General features: G+C 43.0%; 1 protein-coding gene across 3 annotated transcripts in view; it reads left to right on the top strand.

Annotated features, from left to right (window-relative positions):
* ches1 (checkpoint suppressor 1) overlaps window positions 1-23,020 on the top strand; it is a 96,874-nt gene that overhangs the window by 57,253 nt on the left and 16,601 nt on the right. For all 3 annotated transcript variants that reach the window (XM_012868908.3, XM_036147671.1, XM_036147672.1), the window contains exons 3-4: window positions 3,216-3,367; window positions 19,216-19,274. In XM_012868908.3, coding sequence (XP_012724362.2) covers window positions 3,216-3,367; window positions 19,216-19,274 — 211 coding nt within the window. The remainder of the gene's footprint in view (window positions 1-3,215; window positions 3,368-19,215; window positions 19,275-23,020) is intronic.

Genomic DNA, 23,020 nt, shown 5'->3' with positions numbered 1-23,020 from the left:
ATCATCAGTTCACACATATTCTTTTAGCTTCTTAAATTTTGTCAACATTGGAGACGGCCATGTGCCGGGTAATGGGTAAATCTATTATCTGGGTAAATAAGACACACTGGGGAAGCAGGGAATGACTGGAGGCTCTACATGGTCATCACAGCGTAGAAGTGACCCAATGAGTATTTAAAGACGCATGTCGTCAAAGTAACCCAACACAGGAGATATGAAAACTCTATTTATATTCCTATATTTATACCTTGTGTTTTAAAGTGGATCAAAGTTTCTTGAAATGTATATTTGGTAATTCATGGGTTTATGTTTCCCTGGGTATAAATGGCCTCGTCCAGTCTAGTGGCCGTTATTAGCCGCTAGACTGGACAAGGAGCCGTATGGAGGGTAGAGAGGGAGGCTAAAAAAAATCCTCTAAACGTCACTTAGTAAATTACAGTACAGACTGGCATCCTCGCCCAATGACCATAGAAACTATTAGTGCTATAATCTACAGGCCAACGTGTTGTTTAGGACTGAGTCAACTGTACACAAGAAGAGTTTGCTATACCCCCCTGGGACTTTAAGTCAATGGTCAGATGTTTGACCTGCAACAGAGCATGAAAATGTGGAAAAGCACCTCATGCCCACTGTTAAGTACGGTGATGATCTGTGATGCTGTGGATCCGTTTCTCTTCTGAAGGCACTGGGGACCTTGGGAGGGTGGATGGTGATAAAAATCTTGTGTCCGCCGATAGTGAACTGAAAAGGAGTCATCACTGGGTCTTTGAACAAGATTATGGACCACAGCGTGTGGCTAAACTAACAAAGAAATGGGTTGACAAACAGAAAATGTACCATTTACAAGGGCGACGGTGGCATAAGAGTTGGGGAGGTCGTCTTGTTACTGGTGAAGCTGTTGTATTGCGGCCACATGTCAGCCTGTGTGAATGAGTGAATGACTGACTATAGTGTAAAGCGCTTTCAGGTCGCTGGACTTAGAAAGTGCTATACAACTACAAGCCACTTACTGTTTTCAGCTTCCATTTAAGTCTCAGACCTAAAACTTAAAGAAAACCTGTGGGTTGGGTTGAAGAGGAGAGGAAAGGACCATACAAAAGGGTTGCATCAATAACGGGATTTCAAATTTGATAGAGATGCTAAAAAAAGGAATACTCATTTTTGTGTTTCAATATAAACACTGATATGATCTGCGATTTTGTTTTTTGTAAACAAGTATCTGGTCCATGCAAACGTATTTAGCAGCAGCCCTGTTGTGTTTCTGGAAGTTTTACATCAAATGTTCTGTGATGATCACCCAGAGTCTGCAGGGAAGGCTGCTGCTGCTGCTGACTAGTTTCGAATATTCAGCTCTAGCGTGGTCCATGGTTAATTTATATTTACATATTTTGATGTTTACATATTTTGTATTTTGTACCTGCCTTTAACAGTTCAATAGCAGTCTGGAAATTGCTAGCATCTAAACAAGGTTGCAGTAATCCATCTGGCAGGTTTTTACTTTCACTGTGACAGATACAGGAGCCTTGCTGGCTTTCTTAAACTCCTCTCAAACGTCAGTGTGTCAGCCTTTCAGATGCTTCACCATAGTTGTGATCGACTTTATAAACTATATTTTGCTGAAATCTGTTAGTTTTTTTTAGGTGGCCCTTCATACTACTATCAGTTGTGAACGCCATCATTCTTATGTCTGAACGCAAAGCGACTCGCATGCGCAGATAATAGAAGGGGGCGTCACACAGCAGCGCACTGTTTACGGAAGTAATGGCGAATTGTTTCTAGAAGTGTTTAATAAAGTTTTGTTTTAAAAAAAAAAAAAACGGTTCCAGAGATAACAAGAAAGCAGCACAGCTATTAACAATGGTCTTTTATGGAGCGCTAACTGCTACTGTGTGTGGATGTGTAGTTGGAGCTAGTAGAGGGACGTAAAAGATGGATATAATGCGACCTGACCATTCAGACGGCGGATGCTTTGAAAAAAATCCCATATTTATCCGAATTCGTACCACAAGTCGGATTTTTTGGGGGGTGAAAAAAAATCAGAATTGGCCCGTTCACACTGCCATTAAAAAGACAGATATGGGTCACATTTCCCCACAGTGTGAACATAGCCTTAGTGTCTTTAAAGAATTGATTTTTTTTGCATGGATTATAAAAAAAATATGTATTATTTTGAAAACCTCATAGGATTGTGGATAATCTAAGGAGATGCAAAGAAATGGTTCCTCTCTCTGTATGCTCCATCACTGCCAGGAAATGCCACAAGCACCGTATTAGGCTGCAGCATCTTTGGTGGAATGATGTTGATTAAGAAAGGACAGACTGTTTTTAGACTGATCTATCACTGTATTTAGTCTTACGTCATCAGATATGTGTCTGGTGCTGATGCAAAATGCATGTCAGGTTTTCAGATCCGTCCCGACCTAATGCTTCTGACCCGTGTGTCGTTTCTCTCTGTAGATTACTTGTTATGTTTCCGGACAGCAGAAGTCTGCACTTATGACATCTCCCCAGCCCTGCACCTCTCATATATGACAGTGTGCTACAAAGGGATCGGAACTTGACAACTTACATGGTGTTCATCCTTCGTCCCGCCTCGCACAAAACACTTGATTTTGCCTCTTCCTGAAGAAGGCACAGAGAAGGCTAGAAGATCCACAGACAGGCAGAGTGTTTTTACCGCTGCCTTTCTCTGCAGTCTATAGATTGGCTTCTCTTAGAGTATGAGCTGATAGCTTCATTAGGAAGGGGGGGGGGGGGGGGTGCTTTGATCTAAAAATACACATAATCATTGCCTCTGGAGTGGAGAAAGTTAAAGTTTTTCCATCTTCTTCAAAAGCTTTGTGTTTTGTTTTTGGGTTGTTTTTTTTTTTTTTTTCAAGAAGAGGCTGGGAATGGGAGGACACAGCTCTGTGGCATTGAGGTTATATTAGTTTTCATCCTTCACTGTGTGTGTTTGGGTGGTCTAGGGTGGGTTCTTGCTGTAATCTATCACACACGGCTGTTTTTCTCAGGGTCTTTTAACGTCACAGGGATGCAGAATTGTTCTTTTTAACAGGTGGTTTGGTAAACGTGGACTTTGGGCTCCCCACCTAGTGGCTGCGGTCAGCCTGCTGCGATGAGTCTGTGACGCGCTTTAAGAGGCTTCATACAACTTCCGATAACATATCTCTTGTATCTGTTCTTTCCCGCTCCCTTCTTCTCTTCCCACTCCCCAGAGCATAGGCAAAGGTTCCCTTTGGTCCATAGATCCGGAGTATAGGCACAACCTGATCCAGGCACTGAAGAAAACGCCGTACCATCCTTACTCGCCGAGCTTGGCCGCACCTTCCACATCCCCGCCCACCCTGCCTCAGACATTTCACCACAGGTAAGCAATAAACCGAGAACAGCTGTGCTCTTCTGTGACTTTAATCTCCCATCAGAGCTGGACAAAGGTTGTAGGAGACCTTTGTTAAACCCCTGAGACACTACAGCACCAATGCCCTCCATATTATATTCTCCGTGATTGTTTTTTTCATTTCACACAATGTGTTTTACAATCATTTACTGAGTTAGCTATAAACAACTGTGTATTAAAGTGTAGGTTGCTTGGTGATCAGGTTTTCCCTTGGTAGGTGATCTACTGGGGTACTACTGAGTAAACTCAGCTTCTCCTTAAGCAAAAGTGCAACGTTTGCTAACAGTACCTTGCAAAGGACTCCTCACCCATTAAACCTTTCCAAATGTTGTCTGGATACAGCAAACATCACTGTAGTTGTTATTTGTGATTATGCAAAGCGGCGCATAATTGGGAAGTGAAAGGTGATTAACGGCCCCTTTTTGCAAATTAAAATGTAAAAACGCATGGTGTTAGTTATTCTCAGCCTCCCCGAGCAAATACTTTGTATAAACACCTTTCTTGCCGTTAACAGGTCCCAAATCTTTTGGGGAATGTCTCTACCAGACATTTTTGATGAGTCTTCTATGCGAAACGGCTCAGGCTATGTCAGATTTGCCAAGAGGCATCTGTCCACGTGAATCTATCAGCTTGGCACATTTGGACTTTAGTCTGAACCTTGACTGGGCTATTCTATCGCATGACTGTGCTTTGATTGAAACTGTTCAATTGTCAGTCTTGCTATATGCTGTAGTGTTACTGTCCTACTGGAAGGTAACACCCACCACCAGCCCCCCCCACACACACACCACCCATCCCAAATCTCAAATCTTTTCCGATCTTTAACAGGTGGTTCTCCCTAGGCTGTCTTGTTTTTTGTTCCATCCTTGCTCCCTTCAACTCTGAGCAACTTTAATGTCCTTGCTGGGACATTAAAGGCATTCCCACAGCATAATTCTGCCAATACCAAGCTTTTACAAAACAGCTGTATCTATGGGGAGATTGAATTACACACATTTGGACTTGGTCTTATGAAGGAACGCTACACCACGAGCGCGCCCTATTATTATTATTATTATTATTATTATTATTATTATTATTATTATTAAACATTTATTCATACAGATAGTTTTGTTGAGACAAGAGCTCTCATTTACAAGCGAGAGCTGTTAACAAGTGAGACCTCAAGATTTTTTCATTATGGTACCCATTTTATTCAAATTACACCAAAACCATGTTTATGAAAATACAGCATAAACATGAGAGGAAAACGCTGTAGTCAATGAGCTGTTAAAATGTTTCCAACATATGAATAATATATAATAAATGTGAAAAACAATAAATATGAAAATAAATATGATAACCTTGGAGACTCATTATGCAATGGCTGGGTCCCTTGGTCCTTTCATAGATGATCATCCTTTCATTGGGAAAAACAGTTACCTGAAAATAAAGTATTTAAACATTTTTCCCCCCTTCATCCATCCATCTATTGTCTTCTGCTTATCCGAGATCGGGTCCAGGAGAGAAACCCAGACATCCCTCTCCCCTGTAACAATCTCCAGCTCATTCTGGGGGATCCCAAGGTGCTACCAGACCGCACGGGATAGTCCTTCCAGTGAGTTCTGGGTCTTCCCCGAGGTCTCCTCCCAGTGGGATGTGCCCCTCCCTCCCCCCCAAAGGGAGGCACCTAGGGGGGCATCCTGACCAGATGTCCAAATCATCTGAACTGACTCCTTTCGATGCTGAGAAGCAGCAGCAGCCTTACTTTGAGTTCCTCCTGGAAAACAGAGCTCCTCACCCTATCTCTAAGGCTGAGCTCCGCAACCCCCCAGAAGATGCTCATTTTGGCCACTTGTACCCAGGATCTCTTTCTTTCGGTCATGATCTATACCTCTGGGGCTGGGGGTGAGAACATAGATAGACTCTGCTAATCAAAAGTTTTGCTCCTTGGCTCAGCTCTTTCTCTACCACCACAGACCGGAGCAGCTTCCACATTACTGCAGATGCAGCCCCAGTCTGTCTGTCCGTCTCTCGTTCCATCCTACCATCACCTGTGAACAAGCCATCAAGATACTTAAACTCCTGCGCTTGAAGCAGAGACTGACCCTCCACAACCCAGCGAGGGTAATCCACCTTTTGGAACCATGGCCTCAGACCTAGAGGAGTTGACTCTCATTCTGGCCATTTTACACTCAGTAGCAAACCGCTCATGGCCCGAAGAAGCTGACAGGACCACATTGTCTGCAAAAAGCAAAGATGAGATCCTGATGTTCCCAACCCAGACTCCCTACTTTTGATGACTACGCTTTGAGATCCTGTCTATGAACACCACACACAGGATCGGCAACAAGGGGCAGCCCTGACAGAGTCCAACTTGCACTAGGAATGGGCTCGACTTTGTGCCGAAAATGCGGACCCAGCTCTTGCTTTGGCCATACAGTCCCCGTTTTCCTACATAGAAGAACCCTGTTGCCCCTAAGAGCCAATCAGATACCCCATATTCCTGCAACACACCCCACAAAATACCCCGGGGGGACACAACTTAAGGCTTCTCCAGATCCACAAAGCACACTATAGACTGAAGAAAGTTTCCAACTGAGACAGCAGACATTGATTACAGGTGGAAAAATAGAACCGTTTCTCCCCCGATAAATGATTTGGATGTACCTTTGTTTTAGAGTGAGTCTGATTTGAGTGGATCTTCAATAATCAAAGACCACCAATCAAACTAGGCTTTCAGTGCCAATATCCAATTATAACATAAAACCTACAGTGTTCATTCATCTCCTGCTCTCTATCCTCTCCCCATCTGTCGCTCTCTCTGCATCTCCTCGCCGCAGGCGTTAGAGCTGACCTGCTCCATCCTCCCCTCAAATCTTTTTCTGCACGCTGTTTTCATGCAACAACAGTCCTGTCTTTCTCCCCCTCAGGCACATCGCAGGTAAAAAAGACCCTTTTTATTATTTTCGTCTGCACATGTTCGCTCCATCAGCCGCGCCTCCTAACCCCCCCTCCACACACCCCCACCCACCCCGCTCTCTGCATATCCTCCGGCTTCTTCTACACCTCCCTCTCCTTTTTCTTGTCTCTCCTTTTAATGTCCCCCCGTTCATCCTCAGGCATACAATGCAACTCGCGAGGCACCCTCCTCTTCATCTTCTTTATTTATCCTTGCTGTAATTTATCTCTTCTTTCCACTCTTTTCCCTCTCCCTCCATCACTTTATCATTCAATTAAATCCTCCTTTGTCTATGCTCACTTTTCCACACACTCCTCTCCACAGTACAGCAGCATCCTCTCATCCTCGCTTTATGACCTCTCCGCCGCCCTCCATCATCCCCTTTGCTAACTTCTCAGTATCCTGCACCTCCATCTATCCCTGCGGATATGTCAGAGAGAGGTACCATTAGGGTTTTTTTTTTTTTTTTTTTCTTCAGCTTCTTCGCTTGCGCTCTGTCCAAATGCCCGAGCAGCAGTAGCAGCCCTCCAGCCCCCCTCCCCAGCTGATCTGGGCAGGTTGGCTCGCAGAGCCAGCGGACTGTGTAAGACAGAATAATTGGTTCACCATAAAATGTAAAAGTGTCACTTTGAACAATGAGGTATGGGGAAGTGGAACAAATTGGAGGCTGGATTCGGAACATGGAGGGGTGGGGGGGGGGGGGGGGGGGTGGAGTGGGGGAGGCTGTTCATTTGCATTCTGACACACACAGAGGGAAACGGGAGAGGGAGAGTAAAGGGAACTGGAGGTCCCCGCGTGATGCAGCACCTGCACTATGCGTGTGTGTGTGTGTGTCTACTGTATTCACTTCTGTTACAGTACACGGTTATTTTATTTATAAAACGCCCTTCACAGGCTGCTGTAACAGGAGATGTCTGCCTGCGCCTGGGTTTCACAGACTTCAGTGAATGAGTTTGTGATGGAAATCACCCGTGAAGCCGCAAATGAAGAGAGTAAAATAACAACAGAGACACTTAAAGTGCCATTTACAGAGTACCTGCCCCCTTTAGATTTCTTCTCGTTTTTGCTTTTTCATCACACCTAAATGTTTAGTTATTACAAAAACGCAGGTTTCAAATGACGATTTTATTTATTTATTTTTTTTAACTGAAAAAGCCGTCCAAACCGACTTGGCATAATGTAAAAAGTAGTTTCAACCTGAACCATATAACTGGATGTGCCACTCTTGGTGGCATCAGCTGCTACTAAGTGTTTGCGATCGCTGGTAATGAGCATTTGACGTCGCTGTGGGGAAATTTTGACTCACCATTCTCTGCAGAAATGTGTGGAATCAGTGTTATTCAAGCATGTGAGTGAGATTTATATCTGGACTTTGACTAGGCCACCCTAAAACCTGTTTTTTTTAATTAAGGCACTTAGTGGTGGACTTGCCATTTACCGTTTTCAATGACCTCGCCAGTGTGCTTTGGATTGCAAAACACAATTGCTCTTCGATTTAAGGTCATCAGCTGATATTCTCCTTCAAGAATTTCTTATAGAGAGCAGAATTTCAGGTTCCATCAGTAATGGCAAGTTGTTCAGGTTCTGAAGCAGGAAAGCAGCCCCAGATTATTATACTACCACCCCAACCATGCTTGTCTGCAATCATGGTGTTCTTTTCTGAAGTGCTGTTTTATGCCAGACCTTCCAAAAAGTTCCAGTTTTGCCTCGTTAGACAACATATTTTCCCTTGTGTTTAAAGGTGACCTGTCATGCGTCCTTTACATATATAGGATAGGTCTATGTTGTAACATGTTCATTACATTTTTTGCACAAAATCGTTCTCAGATAATAAGATTTTTTTCTCCTCAGTTTTGCTTTTTTTGGGCTCATTTAAAACGTGCTGTTTTTTATTGTATATAATTAGGCTGTAGCTGGATACAACCCCCCCAACCCAATGTTTACACTTGGACTTCCTACAGGTGAAAATGACTGCCAGCAGATGCACAACGGTACAGCCGTACATCTTTGAGTGCGAATCAGACCCAGAAGTAGAAGTATTGCCTCCCGCACAACCAGCAAGGTTCAGCCCAGTCAAAACAAAATTACTTAATTCACTCGAACCATAATATCATATGAGTGTTAACCATATTTGGTTACAAGCTCGCTCTCTGCTCTTTAATTTTTTGCTTTTTTTTTTTTTAAAGGCAGCCGACACTCAGCCCTCTTTCAACAGCACATCCACCAGCTACCATAACAGCTTACAGCAACATGCTTATTCACTCTGGCTACTCGGCCACAGTAATAACGCTCTACACTAGAGATGCAAGTTATCGATTAATGAGTTAATCTAAAGCTGATTGATCTTATCAATCAACTAATGATTAATTGATAAGCAGCCGTTTTCTTAAAAAAACAAATTTTCTCTTGTATCAACAGGGTTTTTACATAACATAAAGGGCTAATATGCTGAGTTTAAAAAAAGGTACAGCTTTATATTTTAACAGTTTATTGTGCCACATGGATTAAATACCGACTGAATAAACAGAAATTGTGGTTTTCTCACACATTCTTAAACTTGGAACATATTTGTAAAATATAACAAAACAGAAACCTATTAGATTACTGAATAGTTATTAAACAAAAGTAATCCCACACAGGACTCCGTTTGGACCGTAGACACTATATACGCAGATCTGGACATATACTTATATATAAACACACACCTATTTATTTATAACACTTCAAAATCTATATATGCACATCTATATCTAAAAAGATTGATCCAAAGCTCTCTGTTCTGCCAATCTCTATCAATTAATTTATATATATTTTTTACAAGTTAATGTAAGCTCCATCTATATTTTTCTATCTAAATACTTAAAACATAAACACAGGAACATAGATGTTCACTACTTTCTGCCACATACAATATGACAGTGACGACGTCGTGCAAACCGCCGCCCAATGAGGCGTCTACGTATATATGTCTGTGGTTTAGACCGCTTCATGTTGCGTCCGCCATTAATTCTTTCTCTTACTACTTTAGTCTGGCTCCACTTTAGAATGACCGGCAGTGCCTTCTTCTGGATGGCAGCCATACTACAACACTGAAAGAAGGCCCGTCTAAGTGGACGTTATCAGTTATCAGTCAGTCGGTAGTTTTCTAAACAGTTCTTCCTTGGCAATGTCAAGGTAGGTTGTCTCTGGCTGGGAGATTGCCATCCAAAATAGAATAAAGCTACACACCCCTGTTATCCGTGATTGGGAGGATGTGCACGGACACATACAGTTTATTCCAGCCAACAATAAAATATTTTTCTTTCCCTGCAGACGTTGTGCAGGGCATAGACCAATAAAACCAGCTGACCAAAAATGAAGCCGGAGGAACTCCGCTTTGGGCGCTAGGTGAGGGGCGGTGCCCTGTCCATTGTGACACAAACGGGAAGTTTTTGAAACAGCTCATTATTTTAGACGCCAACAAAACATTTATTTAGTGCCAAAAATTAGCTGGATGTGTTTTTAAGTGCTTGGATTGTTTCTATAGGCTGTAGGAAGAAAAAATGATTTGCACCTTATTTACCCACTGAGGGGAAATTGTGTCTCTGTGTTTAACTCATCCCTTAGGGAGCAGTGGGCTGCCTACACTGAGTACCGCCTGGGAAGCAATCTTAGGCTAAGGTCTGCGGGAATTGGACCGGGTACCTGCAGCCTTCTCAGGACACCAGCGCGCTGCTCTAACCACTAGGCCAGCACTCACCACTTGGTAGAGTCTCCAATGGAAGTACAAAAACTTGCAAAAAGGGAATTTTTCATAATAGGTCGCCTTGCCTTTTTCTTATTGTTAAATCATAAATTATGACCTTAACTGGGGTCAGGTTCAATGGTCAAAGTGAGCCATGTAGTGCTTTAGATGCTGTTCATGGTTTCTTTTGACATCAATTACAAGCTGTTGAAAAGCTCTTTGAGTAATTTATTAACCCTTAGGAAGGTTTTGCACTATTCCATATTTCCTCCAATTGTGGTAACTGTAACTGATACCTGCGAATCACTAGACCCAGGGGCTTAGAGATGTGTGAGTGATATACCCCATTTACACTACCCCTTTTTTAACCAAGCCGAGACCAGTCCGAGCTCGGTAACTGAGATAACTTTCGAGTGTAAATGGATCACAAACTGAACTGAACCGAGCCAGACACAACCGGACCGCGCTAAATGCAGACCAGTTCCATGTGTGAGCTTGGCCTGGTTTTTCCCTGGCCCGGTTCTCTAATAACAAAGAGCGCATGAGCAGACCGCGTCATCTCCGTGCGGTCAGCTGACATTTCAGACATTCATAATAATACTAGCCTCCTTACCGTGACACACACTTTCCAGTGATGATTCTGCTTAGCAGTGTGATGAACCTCAGCGTCTGTCGTTGTTTCCTGCGTCGGTAAATCCTTATTAGACGTTTGTTTGCCTTATCCACTTCCCAAAAGCCGACTCTGTCAAGTAAATTCACCAAAAGTTGCCGTCTTTGTCTGACTCTCCGTAAACAACGAAATATAACCAAGCATAACTTCCTGAATGTTACGGGCGCCATTTTGATTTGCTCAATTTCCTCCTTTAATCCTAGAGAGCAGTAGTACCGCAGATCGTCACTAGGAGGCGAGGAAACCAAGGAACCGAGATAGCGTGATGTGTAAACGGTTGTCAGAACCAAGCTCGGACCGAGCTCGGCATGGATCTGTTTAATAAGGGTAGTGTAAATGGTGCTATAGATGCAAATGACTCTTTTAGCCTACTTCATGTTGTCAGAAAGTTTCTTTTAAGCAATTTCTTGATTTTACTGGTCAGGCAGTAATCAGGTCTTTTGATTACTGCACTGATTGACAGAAACACTGAGAAAGAGAGGTTGGATTTAGATATCTGGCACCCATTAAGACAGTTTGACCTACAATTAGCAGCAATGTCTATAATGGGCATCTAAGGGAATAAGAGGTGGCATCAGGTGCTGAGCGATGGTGTAATCAGGCACTTGCCAAAATAACCAACTCCTAAAACAGTAGGTGAAGGAAATGGTGAAGAAGGGGACGCACAGCACAACTTTATGGCCCCACACTGATTCAAAGACTGATTCAAAGAAAATTTGAATAAGTCTGGCTCTTTCTCCGGTATTTCTTTAAACTCATTTTGGACCAAAATTCATAGGAAAGTTATAAAGGTCTTAAACTCTTTAAAACCTTGGTAAGTCTTGGTATGCCTATTCAACAGGCATAGTTGTTGCGTTGTAGGTGCATTAGAAAAGATTACTAATATTTGAGAAAACTCGATGAGGGTCGCAGGGCAAGGTTTTGCTTCTGGCTGGATGGTCTTATCGTACGGTTATACTGCGTGTGGGGTGTACAGCCTTTGCAGTGGCTCCTTGGAATCAATGTGTACTTCGGGGTTATTAACGATGGTCATTCCAGTTATAGTCACCTAAGCACGAAAAGGCCAAGGGAGGATTGTTGCATCTTGGGGAACTGCATTACCTATGTGACTGCCATCCATAAACATATATTGGTCTGTTTACGTCATTTGGAATGACGGGACTCGTGTTTGGTGTCTTGGACAGACTTCACATAGCTGCTTTGAACAGAGACTAGCTATCTGACGTCAGCATAAAGCAGACGTGTTAGAGCAGTTAACCAGAGCTAATCTCCCAATCGGATTCAGATTCAGTTTTTCAGCTCATATCATGGATCTTTACATGCACCTTTATGTGCTGTATCTTCTTATTACTGCAAGGCACATTTCATGTGCCTTGCCTTTCCTGTAATTGAGATGGTAAGCTGACTGAATAAATATATCAATAGTTGCTTAAACAGAAAGGGAGTACAACTGTTAACTCCATCCTTTGAGCATCAGTGTCTGAGTAGCTACCGCAGGAGTCAGTGCTCTTTTAACTAATTCTTTCATGTCACAACCCTGAATTTCATTGATTGACAAACATAGAGTGGTTCAAAATGCTAATTACTCAGCTTTGTGCGTGATTGTGAAGTTAATAGAAAAGGTTACATGGTTTTTAGTTTTTCAAATAAAAATCTGAAAATTGAAACAACCCCTTTGTGCTCGTCCCCCCTCAGTGCTCTGACTAGCATCCGTATCCCTGCTGGAAAAAAAAACATTCCCACCACATGATGCAGCCACTACTGTTTCATGGTTGGGATGGGACGTTTAGTATGATGTGTAGTGTTGATATTCCCCCAAACATAGAGTTTTGGACATGTTTTTCACATGTTTGCTGTGTCCCCTACATGGTTTGTGGCAATTTCACGTTGGACTCCTTGTGGCTTTTTTTCCTTCACATTGGCTCTCTTCATGCCACTCTTTTATAATGGCCGGATGTATTCCATACTAACCAAATAAGCAGCGCAAGGGAAGCTGGTTCAGGCTTACAGAGAATACCCAATTGTAAATCCCTGTAACTGCGCTCTCTGCTGTCCATACAGTATTGTGTTCCAGGTGAGCTGCTCCTCTCTGCCTCTCTGATCTGCACCTCTCTTAGCTTTCAAGGATTTGTTAGTTCAAGTTGGCAATTTAAACAGATCGTCTCTCCCAAAACAGATGCTACTGCTGCGTTTCTGGGTAAAACAAAGACAAAAGAGCACTCTTGCAAGTCACGCGCAACACCAAAATAAGTTTAACATTTACAGGAAAGACGACTGTCGTAGAAAACATTTGAAAGTACACCCACATTTCTTTCGCAATACACCTGCTTTTCTTAGTTGTTTTTAGTGGTTGTTCTTTCCTTTCTGTTTCTTTTCTGAAGTTGCCTCCTCTCTCTGTTGGAGGACAGTCGTGATTCTTGTCTCATTAGTCAGACTCTTTGAGATGCAGAAGCTTTTCCACTTTAATTCTAATATTACTGGGATTTTATTGCATTTAAACTTTAAAACCACATAGATTTTATTCATGGGTCATGCAGTCTGGTATAACTGTAAAGTCTACAGTCCATGCTTAAAAACCCTCACTTTGACACGTAAGTGTAATGTTAGCATAACATCAAAGCAATGTGACATAATTTCTTCTGTTGTGTTTGACATCAAAAGACCGCAGCAATTTTTTTTTTTGATTTTTTTATGGCAGTTGGACATTGCTTATCACAGCTTAAACCTCAATGGTTTTTCCAGTGTAGTTCCTGATGTATTATTTTCTCAATAGTGACACCTACTGTGTAGGAAGGGTTCTGCAGTCAGTATCAGTGAACTACGGCACCTTGCAAAAATATTAATACTCAACCTTTTGCACATTTTGTTAAAATTACAGCCACAGCCTTCAATTTATTTAGTTGAGTTTTTTATGTGATTTACCAAAACAAAGTTAAAGAAACAAAAACAAAGAGGATAATGAAAAGATGACACACTGTGTGACAAATTATTTTACACATAAAAATCTGAGACATTTGCATGCGTTTGTGGGAATTCCCCTTCACTTGGATACCCCTAAATAAAATTCATGACAGCCAGTTGTGTTCAACAGTTAGCTAATTAGTGAATTGGGTCCATCTATATGTGATTTAATCACTGCAAAAACGAAACTAAAAATAAGTAACATTTTCTTAAAATGAGTGTATCTGATTTGAACAGGTAAATAAGATGATCTGCCAATGGAATAAGATTTTTACATTTAAAATAGGGACAACTCATCTCCATCGTCTTATTTCAAGTGCAGGATGTCTAATTATCTTATTTTAGGGGTCATAATACTCATTCCATTGGCAGATTTCATCATTTACCTGCTCAAATCAAGGACAAAAACCCAAATTTTAAGAACATTTTACTTATTTTTAGGTCTATTTTTGTAGTGATCCCAGCATAAGTCCAGATGTTCTTTGGAGGTTTCAGAGGTTTGTTTGAGAGCTCGACTTACCAAACAGCATCAAGAATACCAAAAACCACAGCAGACAGGTCAAGTAGAAAGTTGTGGAAATATTTGAAGCAGAGTGAGGTCATACAGCAATATTCCAAGCTGAATGATTTTCTCATGGAACACTGTTTATGCCATCATCCAAATATGAAAGAGGATGGCATTGCTGCACATCTACCAAGACACGGCTCCACATGGTGAGAGCTAATCAGAGAGGCACACACGAGTGTCATGGTAAGTCTGGATGAGCTACCACCTCACGTGGGAGAATCTCTTGACACAACTACTAGCTGTGCACCTCAAATGTAAAGCTTTCATGGAAGACTAGCAAGAAGAAAGCCATTGCTGAAAGAACGCCAAGTCATGTTTGCAGTTTTTCCATGAGCCTTTTAGGGGACACAACAAACATGTGGAAGTAGGAACTCTGGTCAGATTAGAATTAAGTTAAATTGTTCTACATGCTGCCCTGCGATAGACTGCTGACCTGTCCAGGGTGCACCCCGCCTCTCGCCCATTGACAGCTGGAGATAGGCACCAGCATCCCTCGTGACCCCACGAGGGATAGACGTGATAGGAAATGGATGGATGGATGTTCTACATGCAAAGTGCGATGTGAAGAGGAAAACTAACCCCGCACACCTCTCTGAACTCATCATCCCTAACATGAAACATTGTGGTGGTGGCGTCATGCTTTGGGAAGCATTTTTTTTCAGCAGCGACAGGGAAGCTGCTCAGTCTGGTGTTGAGATTGGGGCTGATGCTCCTCCTCCAGCAGGACAGCGGCCCTAAACATGCACCCAAAGATATATTAGCATGATCTGGGTCAAAGCAAATCTGTGTGGGATCTGTCAGAGTTCAGACCATAATTCAATGGAGAGAGTGCGGATACCTTTGTAAGATAGAGTACTTTCACCTCAAGATTTCCTTGAGCATTCACAAGAGTATATTCTGACCTTCAAGCTGTTCTGTGGTAAATATACGGTGCATATCTTAGCTCTGCTTTGCAAAGTTTGGCGACATATGCAGCTCCAGCTCTGCTAACAAATGCCTGTTAGAATAAGACCTTCTGCGATGTCTGCCCAAGAACTCAAGTTTGATCAATAGGACATGATATCTCTCTCAAGAGCACTCACTCTTAAGAATACTATGTATGAAGTTTAATGGCTGTGGATGGTTGCACCGCATGTCTATTATGTTAAGGTCAAGGGCTGTCTCCAGCCGCCGAATGCAGGAACTGATGGAGACGGATAAAAAAGGAAGCAGGAGAGGAAAGGGGGTGATGGTGGTGAAAGTTAAAGCTCGAGTGCTTCTTCTTCTTTGTCCTCTGCTGTCTCTTTAATGGACTGTAATAGTGAGTCCTGGCTGCCCAAGTCACCCCCCTTCCCCCTCCCCCTCCACACTCCCCACCCACCTGTGCCTGGAGGAGCAGCTGGATGTTTTCAGTCCAGCTGTGTGTCTGGCTGTGTGCATTCAATACAAGCATCATCAGATGGGTGTGAGTGGACACAGAGACAGAGAGGATGCAGGAAGAGACAGAGCATGCTGGGTAGGAGGTCAGCCCTATGGTGCATTCCTTCACACCCCATCAGCATCTGGATGAGAGGAAGAGGGGAGGGGAGGAATGAATGGATGGAAGAAGGGTCTCCCTGGGGGGATGGGGAGGAGCTCTCTTCACTTATCTTGTTCTCTTTCTTTCTTCCTCCGGCATCCCTTCGAGGAAAAAAACGCCGGACAGAGATAATGTGGCGGTAGTTCGAAGGCTCTTGGGGGGGGGGGGGGGGTTTGAGGATGGCTGGGGTAGTTTAGGCTGACTGCTGTCGCGCTGCTCAGTCGTTTGTTGGAAGGGAGGAAAGGAGTGAGAAAGAGGGGAGAATGAGATGGGTGGGGGTGGCAGGGAAAACAGACAGGCTGTTAGCGCAGGAAAAATATGTTATCGCCGTGGCAACGCAATGTGGCAACTCTCCATGGCAACAGCAGGTGGCTCAGGGCTAAAATGTGCGGTCGCTGCTGTTGCGCTTCCTGTGTGCGTGTGTGTGTGTGTGTGTGTGTGTGTGTGTGCACCTGCCTTATTCCGCCACTTAGCCCAACATAAAAAACTACTTTTATTACAAAGAGAGTGGATGAGTGAAAACAAGTGCTTTTTTTGGACTTTCCAGCATCTCCAGGTGTTTTCTCTCCACTCTGCATGTGTGAGCATACAGTATAAAAAAGTGTCCATGCTGGCACCCTGTCTGACTGCGGAGTGTGTGGGGTGGTGGGGGGAGGGGGGGGGGCAGTCAAACATGCAGTCTGACAGAAAGCTAAAGACTACTCAACCTGGAAAAGCTCTGAGCCACCCCCCCCCCACACACACACACCCGCTTCTCTGCCCGTATCCCTCCATCTTTCTCACTGAATTATGGCCTCGCCGGCAGAACTGCGCCCATTGTCTTCTCGCGTGAGTGTGCACATGAGTGAAGATTTCTCCGTCTATGTGAGAAATGCTGTCATTACCTCCCTCATTAGTGGTGCAATGATCACCTAAAGTGAGTCCCCGGCTTTGTGCGTTACGTTGTGTGTGTGTGTGTGTGTGTGTGTGTGTGTGTGCAGTGGACTTGTTTATACTGTTTGAATGGTTTGTGGAGGGCAGAGACTTTCATATAGGGGTAAGGGTTTTAGAGGTGAGGGATTGCAACATGTGACTTGACTATTGGTGTGGGTTTGTTTGAAACACACCCAATCAGAATTTTGTGACAGATTTCTAAATGTATTTATCATCTCTTGTTCCAAGTTTTTAGGAGTACTAAAACTGTAGTCTCCGCATGTAATCCCCGGAAAATATAAACCCTCACCTAAACAGAGATTTCCAAAAGGCTGTCCACATTTCTGAGTCCAGCTTGTTCCGTGAGGGAGAGAGTTTGAAATGTGAAATTACAAAACAGATCAACTTTTGTCTATTGCCCTTCCTATTATCTGCTGAAAGTCTTGCTTTCTCTCTCGCAGCCTGAAGGCATGTATCAAATATTAGAAAAACATAAGATTGCAATGATATTGTCGATTACTGACTTGACTATATTGATTGTAATTAACTCAGGTTTTGTATTTTATTTCTCATTATCACAATTTCCCCTGCCTCTGTCCCTGATCTAATTTAGGACCTTGGTTGATTAAATCTGGATCAGTTGTGGGCAAGAAGGACAGATAAAGTCTATCCAGGTGCTCATATACATTGTTAGTCAGCAGTATTTTAATGCACATTTTTTGAAATATAGTTAACTTCATTCAAGCAGTCCTTCACAACTAGTATACTGTGATGACCTCAATGTGATATATTGTGCACCTTATAACGTGTTATAAAACAAAGTTTGCTTTTAAAACTAAATTATGTCTTATTCACTCAATAACTGCATCCACACCAAAGAGTGGTGTAGTCGTCACAATCTGGTCATGCTTAGCATGTTGAGTTCTGATTTGGAAAAAAGATCATATTTGTGAGTTTCTGAGCAAATAAAGCTAACAGTGGACTAATTTGGTCACCAGGCGACTTCTCAGTATATCTCTTGTGTGAATTTCTCAGTTTATGATAACCTTCATTAAAAGTACCATGGTTTAACTGTATCACTATATTTATATCAAAAAGATTCTACCAAATGTCACATTTAATATAATGTCACATTATATGATTTGAAACAGAAAAGCAACAATTATTCTTGCTGCTGCTAAAATAGTTGAACTATTGATTATTACGTTTGTTTAGAAGAGATCAGTGAAATGTACTTGTCACTTGATACCTGGACTAAAGCAGAAATCTAGATTAACACACCAGAAAAATGTTGTAGTTTTCAGGTGATTGTTTCATAGAATTTGATTCCTTCCTGTTAATCTCAGTCAAGAAGTCTGTATTTATAGAGCACTCGTCATGCACAAGGGCAACACAAAGAAGTATGATTAAAAAAAAAAAGAGGAAATGGGGGAAAACATGTCAAAAAGATTTTTAAAAAATGAGATGAACAGAAATGTTAAGAGGTCACGTTGGTTTGAAGTACTTCTGGAAGTTGTGTTGATGATGATGCAACTTGACTAGAGATTCACATAAAAATCCTGAAAAGCATAGATTCTGAAATCCTGAAAAGTGTTACAATGAAAGTCGTGAATGCTCAGAAGAAAGGTTGAAGAAAACGGATGAATAAATGATGCTAAGCTTAATCTACATGTTGCGACTAAAAGAAAAGTACTTATATAAAAGTTACTAAGCCATAGCAATAAGAACAAAATAAACCAAATGTAGCGTATTAAATGTAGTATAGCAGGCTGATATTAGCTTGCATCCTGTAGCTTTACAAACCGCACTGCACCTTTAGTTTCCACACAATGACTGTCCGTGTGCGTCTCTGTTGTGGGCGAGGCTAGTAGCCTTCTTTCAGCCAGCTGACTGGCAGTACGTAGCAACAGATTAGGAAGGGCAATACTCTTTGCTCTTTACAGAAAACTGGTCAGTCATTGTGGACTCATAAAGAGGAGCATGGACTGTCAGAATGATATGAAGCATGTGTAGCAGTTTTGGTAAAACCTCGATCTACCTCGATGCTACTTATCAGCCTGACTTCAGAGGCTCCAACAATAGTAGGTAAGTGTTTTCCTGCGTTTGTCGCCCTGGGTGCACATCCCACTTAAACATGCCTGAGTGCCACGAGCGACAGTTAAATGCACGCGTGCTGACGAGGGCGGCTGTGTGTGAACGGACCGGCGGCGGGCGGTGGGGGGCTGTCATGAGAAATTACCCCCGTGGACTGCAGCGTGGAGGCTGTAATTCTCCGAGGTAATCACAGGGAATAATGGCAACAGTGGGACACCCGGGATTCTAATCACTATAATCAGAAGCATTGGCTTATGGGCTCAAATTCCTGCCTCGCTATCTCCCTTGCGAGGAAGCCGGCCGGGCTTGTTTAGCTGCTGCCGCGAGATCAAGTGATTGACCAGTTCTCTGTATTCTTCTTCTCTTCTTGTCTCTCTCCTTCCTCTCTAGTCCTCCGTTGTGGTCGGGGAGCCCCCTCTTCAGAAAGAACGGAGGAGTTCTCCTACAAGGTACGGTGTCACCTCCGCAAGTCACAAACTTGTTTGTGTGATCGTCCGCCTCTTTTTCTCTCTTTCTTTTGTCTTCTTCACTCCCTCACTCCCCTCCTCTCCTCCCCACTCCAACTTCTACGGATGTGCCAACTCCAATCATCTCAATTCCAAATCCCTCTTTTTAGAGACGCACCTTGAGAATACCAAGCTCTGAAATCTGACTCTTGGCTCGCAGCCAAAGGAGGGATGCATTTTTTTTTTTTTTACAGAGGCATATTTCAGAGTTTGTTTTAAAAGAAAAAAAGCAATTGAGACAGAAGAAACTGGAGATCTAGTCTATCGCCCCGCCCCTCATTTAACTTAACATATGTCCACTCTCACTTCCTTTCCCCTGTACTTTCCATTGTCAACCCCCTCCTTCCCTTCTCCCCCCGGTGGCTGGACGTCAGTTAAAATGGACATTCAATCCCAATCAGGGAGCACTCCAGGAGCTCGCTGGGCCGCCGAGCCCTAAATGGAGGGGGAAATGGATACATTAGGCGTCTGCGGCGAGCCCTCCATCGGCGCTAATAATGGAGTAGTAATGGTCAAGGAGCCGGAGTTGGAGAGGGCAGCGCCTGAGAACCCGGACTCCCTCTAGACCCGCGCTGTCTGAGTGATGAGGCTGAGCAGCCGGACGGATAGACAGACAGAAAGGGAGACAAGTGAGGGTTGATCTGGAGAGCGCGTGTCGCAGGAGGTGTGTGCGGGTCCTTAATGTTGTGCAGGAATGGTCAGGTGTGATATTCAGAGGCAGCGGGGAGAAAGAAAGTTGTGACAGACAGCCAGAGGCAACGACAAGCAGAGGGTTGGAGGGGGGGGCATAGAGAGGTGGGCTGTTAGTGGCCTCGCTTATTACTTCCATCTCCCATTCCCTGAGCTTTCAGAGCTGCTCCGCTCTTAGCTGAGGTGGTCTGAAGTCTGCCTGTCCCTGTCACCAAACGGCCGCAGGACCAACACGGGTACAATCTCTAGGAGATGGCTAGTCGTCCTGACGGGCCGGCCTCAGAGTTTCCCAATCAGAAAGTGACAGCAGCGGGGGAGAAAAAAATACTTTGATTACGTAGCAATTTAGGTACAAAAGAAGAACAAAGTTTCAACCGGCTGTTGATTTAAATTCAATAAAATCTTTCTGGACATTAATGTAGTAAAAAGTGGAGTTTCTGTCTCAATTATGTCTACTTATAAAATATTTCCTGAGACAAGAGCGGTAAAAGAAAAATAAGTTTGTTTATTGAAGCCGGGGTTCCGTGCATCAGATAAAAAGTTAATAAACACATACAGCATCTTGAAGAGAGACTTTTATAGACACCATAACGCTTTAGTTGGGGGTTTTTTAAGTCGCCACCGTTATTGAATTTTATGCACCTTAGAAATCAGTGTGCATTTCATTTAAATTCAGCAGAGTATTAAATTAAACTCCTTATAATATAGAGCTGATCCTTTCACGCTCACCTCAAGCAGCTCAAGTCACACATTTCCCTAATGGTAATTAAGGATACTGATATGTCATATTAAAACCTACAGTCCCTTGCTAACGTATTCATATCCATGTTTTCCACAATTGTCACATTACAACCACAAACTTCAATAGATTTTATTGGTAATTTATGTGACAAACCAACCTAAAGTACCACCCACACACACACACACACACACACACACACACACACACATACACACACAGGATAGGGCAAATGTGCTTTTCAAGACAAAATCTGCAAAGTGTGGTTTGCATTTGTTTTCAGCCCCCCATTACTCTGATAAACTTGAATAAAATATAGAGCAGCCAGTTTGCCTTCACATGTCATATATAATTAGTCTACTTGTGTATGTAATTTGGATTCTTTTTAGATTCATATATTCTAACCAGGCCCTTTAAGAGGAATGTTAGAGATTATCCAGCAGGATCATGATGATTGGCATATATTAAATATGTAATCGTAAACCTGTTCTGTGTATCACAATTCTGCAAAGTTTCAGTTTGCAACATGAAAGTATGTGAACATGTTTGTGGGATGTAGTTTTTAAAGGTTTGGCGTGTACCATTTAGAGCCTTAGCATACTTCCCCGGTGTCTGTGAACGCAAACCGTTTCAACCTCCCAGACAGCCATGAGCTTTCATTCATACTTATCCATATCTGCGGCTCTCTTAAACCTCAGGGTTTGACTCAAATGCACAGTTTCCACCTGAGGGAATAGGGGGCAATAATGCGCTACTTTGTTGTCTACTCGGAAGAGAAGAAGAAGAGATGAAGCGAAAGAAGATCTTAAAGTGATTTCTCATCACAATAGTAATGCAGTTCTTGGATGCTTGTGGTTTCTGAGATATCCATCTATCTGTGCATCCATCTGTCGGTCCATCCGTCCATCAATCGGCATCTGTGATCGGGTTGTGCAGGCAGTAGGTCCAGAAGGGAAAACCCAAACAACTCTCTGCTCTGCATCACAATTCAGCTCATGCTGGAGGTTCCCAGTCCCTCAGAATACTCCGGATCTGTTCCAGGGTCTCCTCCCAATGGGAGTTTCAAGTTTTATCTTCTGGGAAAATAATTACTCAAATGGGTTTACTGTGTTTCTTAATATCAAGTTTCAGTGTTTTGTTTTTTTTCTACTGGTCTTGAGGTGACCCTTACTGTATTGTGTTTAACGCCCCCCTTCTGGATGGGAGTATTATTGTTGCTTTTGTCGCATTCCCCAAAAACTTGTAGCCTCGTGAGACCATCTTGATCTCGCGAGCTTTCAAGGTTTCACTCGCAGATCAGTCTGGCTACTTTCCGTTAAAGAAAATTTGGGAGTCTAAAGAACATGGCGGCTTCAGCCGATGAAACTAGCGTTAGCGTGGCTATCAAGCAAGTTTTATCGGAATTACAGAGTATTTCTTCACTGAAAGAAGAGCAAAACACTGTTCTGGAGGCTTTTCTCAGAGGAAAAGATGTTTTTGCTCTTCTCCCGACTGGTTGTCATATGCTTCATTGATCTGATTGGTTTATTTGGCCCGTCTATCACCAACATAGGCCAATCGGCTAACCAGTATTTTCGCCCCTTCCCAAAATTACTTCAACGGAAGGTTTCCAGATGGATATGCGGAGCAAATCCATCTGGCGGCGCCAGGTTAAAAAACTTGAGCTGCACACGGCAATCCACAGATCATCCTTGGGGCGCTTAGTGGCCAAATACGGATGACTAGAGTGACGAACAGGCAAGTGTGAATTTGTGCTTGTAGTAGCAACTGAGCAGTTTCAGGCTTTTATCGCTTGACTTTTTCTAAATAACAGAGATATTTCCTAGTTGATCTTTCAAATTTGTCCTTATTCCAACGTCCCATTTCCATCTTAACTGAACTTTTATCAGGATCAGAACGAAGCCGGCTTCCTCTCGCTGTAGGTTAACGTTCGGCTCGTTGGAGGTTTTTAGCAGAAAGAAAAGGAGGCACTTGTTTAAAAGGCGTATTATATTACTGTAATCAAGTGTTACTTTCATTTCGTCTCCCCTCTACAAGTTACAGCGCATGTCAGTCAGCCAAGCTCTTAAACTCCTCGGCCTGACTGTCAGATAGACAAGTCGGTTAGCCGTCCAGTTAAACTGCCAGCAACTTCATCCCACCAGCAATCCAGGCTGTCATTCAGCCAGTCAGTCAGACAGCATTAGTATGCATCCTGCCCTCAGACTCTGTTCTCAGTCTAACACACAGCAGCCAGGCAGGCAAACGGACCGGTGGGGAG

This window comes from Fundulus heteroclitus, chromosome 15, assembly GCF_011125445.2.
Source record: "Fundulus heteroclitus isolate FHET01 chromosome 15, MU-UCD_Fhet_4.1, whole genome shotgun sequence".
NCBI classification, from domain to species: domain Eukaryota; kingdom Metazoa; phylum Chordata; class Actinopteri; order Cyprinodontiformes; family Fundulidae; genus Fundulus; species Fundulus heteroclitus.
Note: the sequence above shows the minus strand (reverse complement) of the source record. Positions and strands in the feature narration are given on the sequence as shown.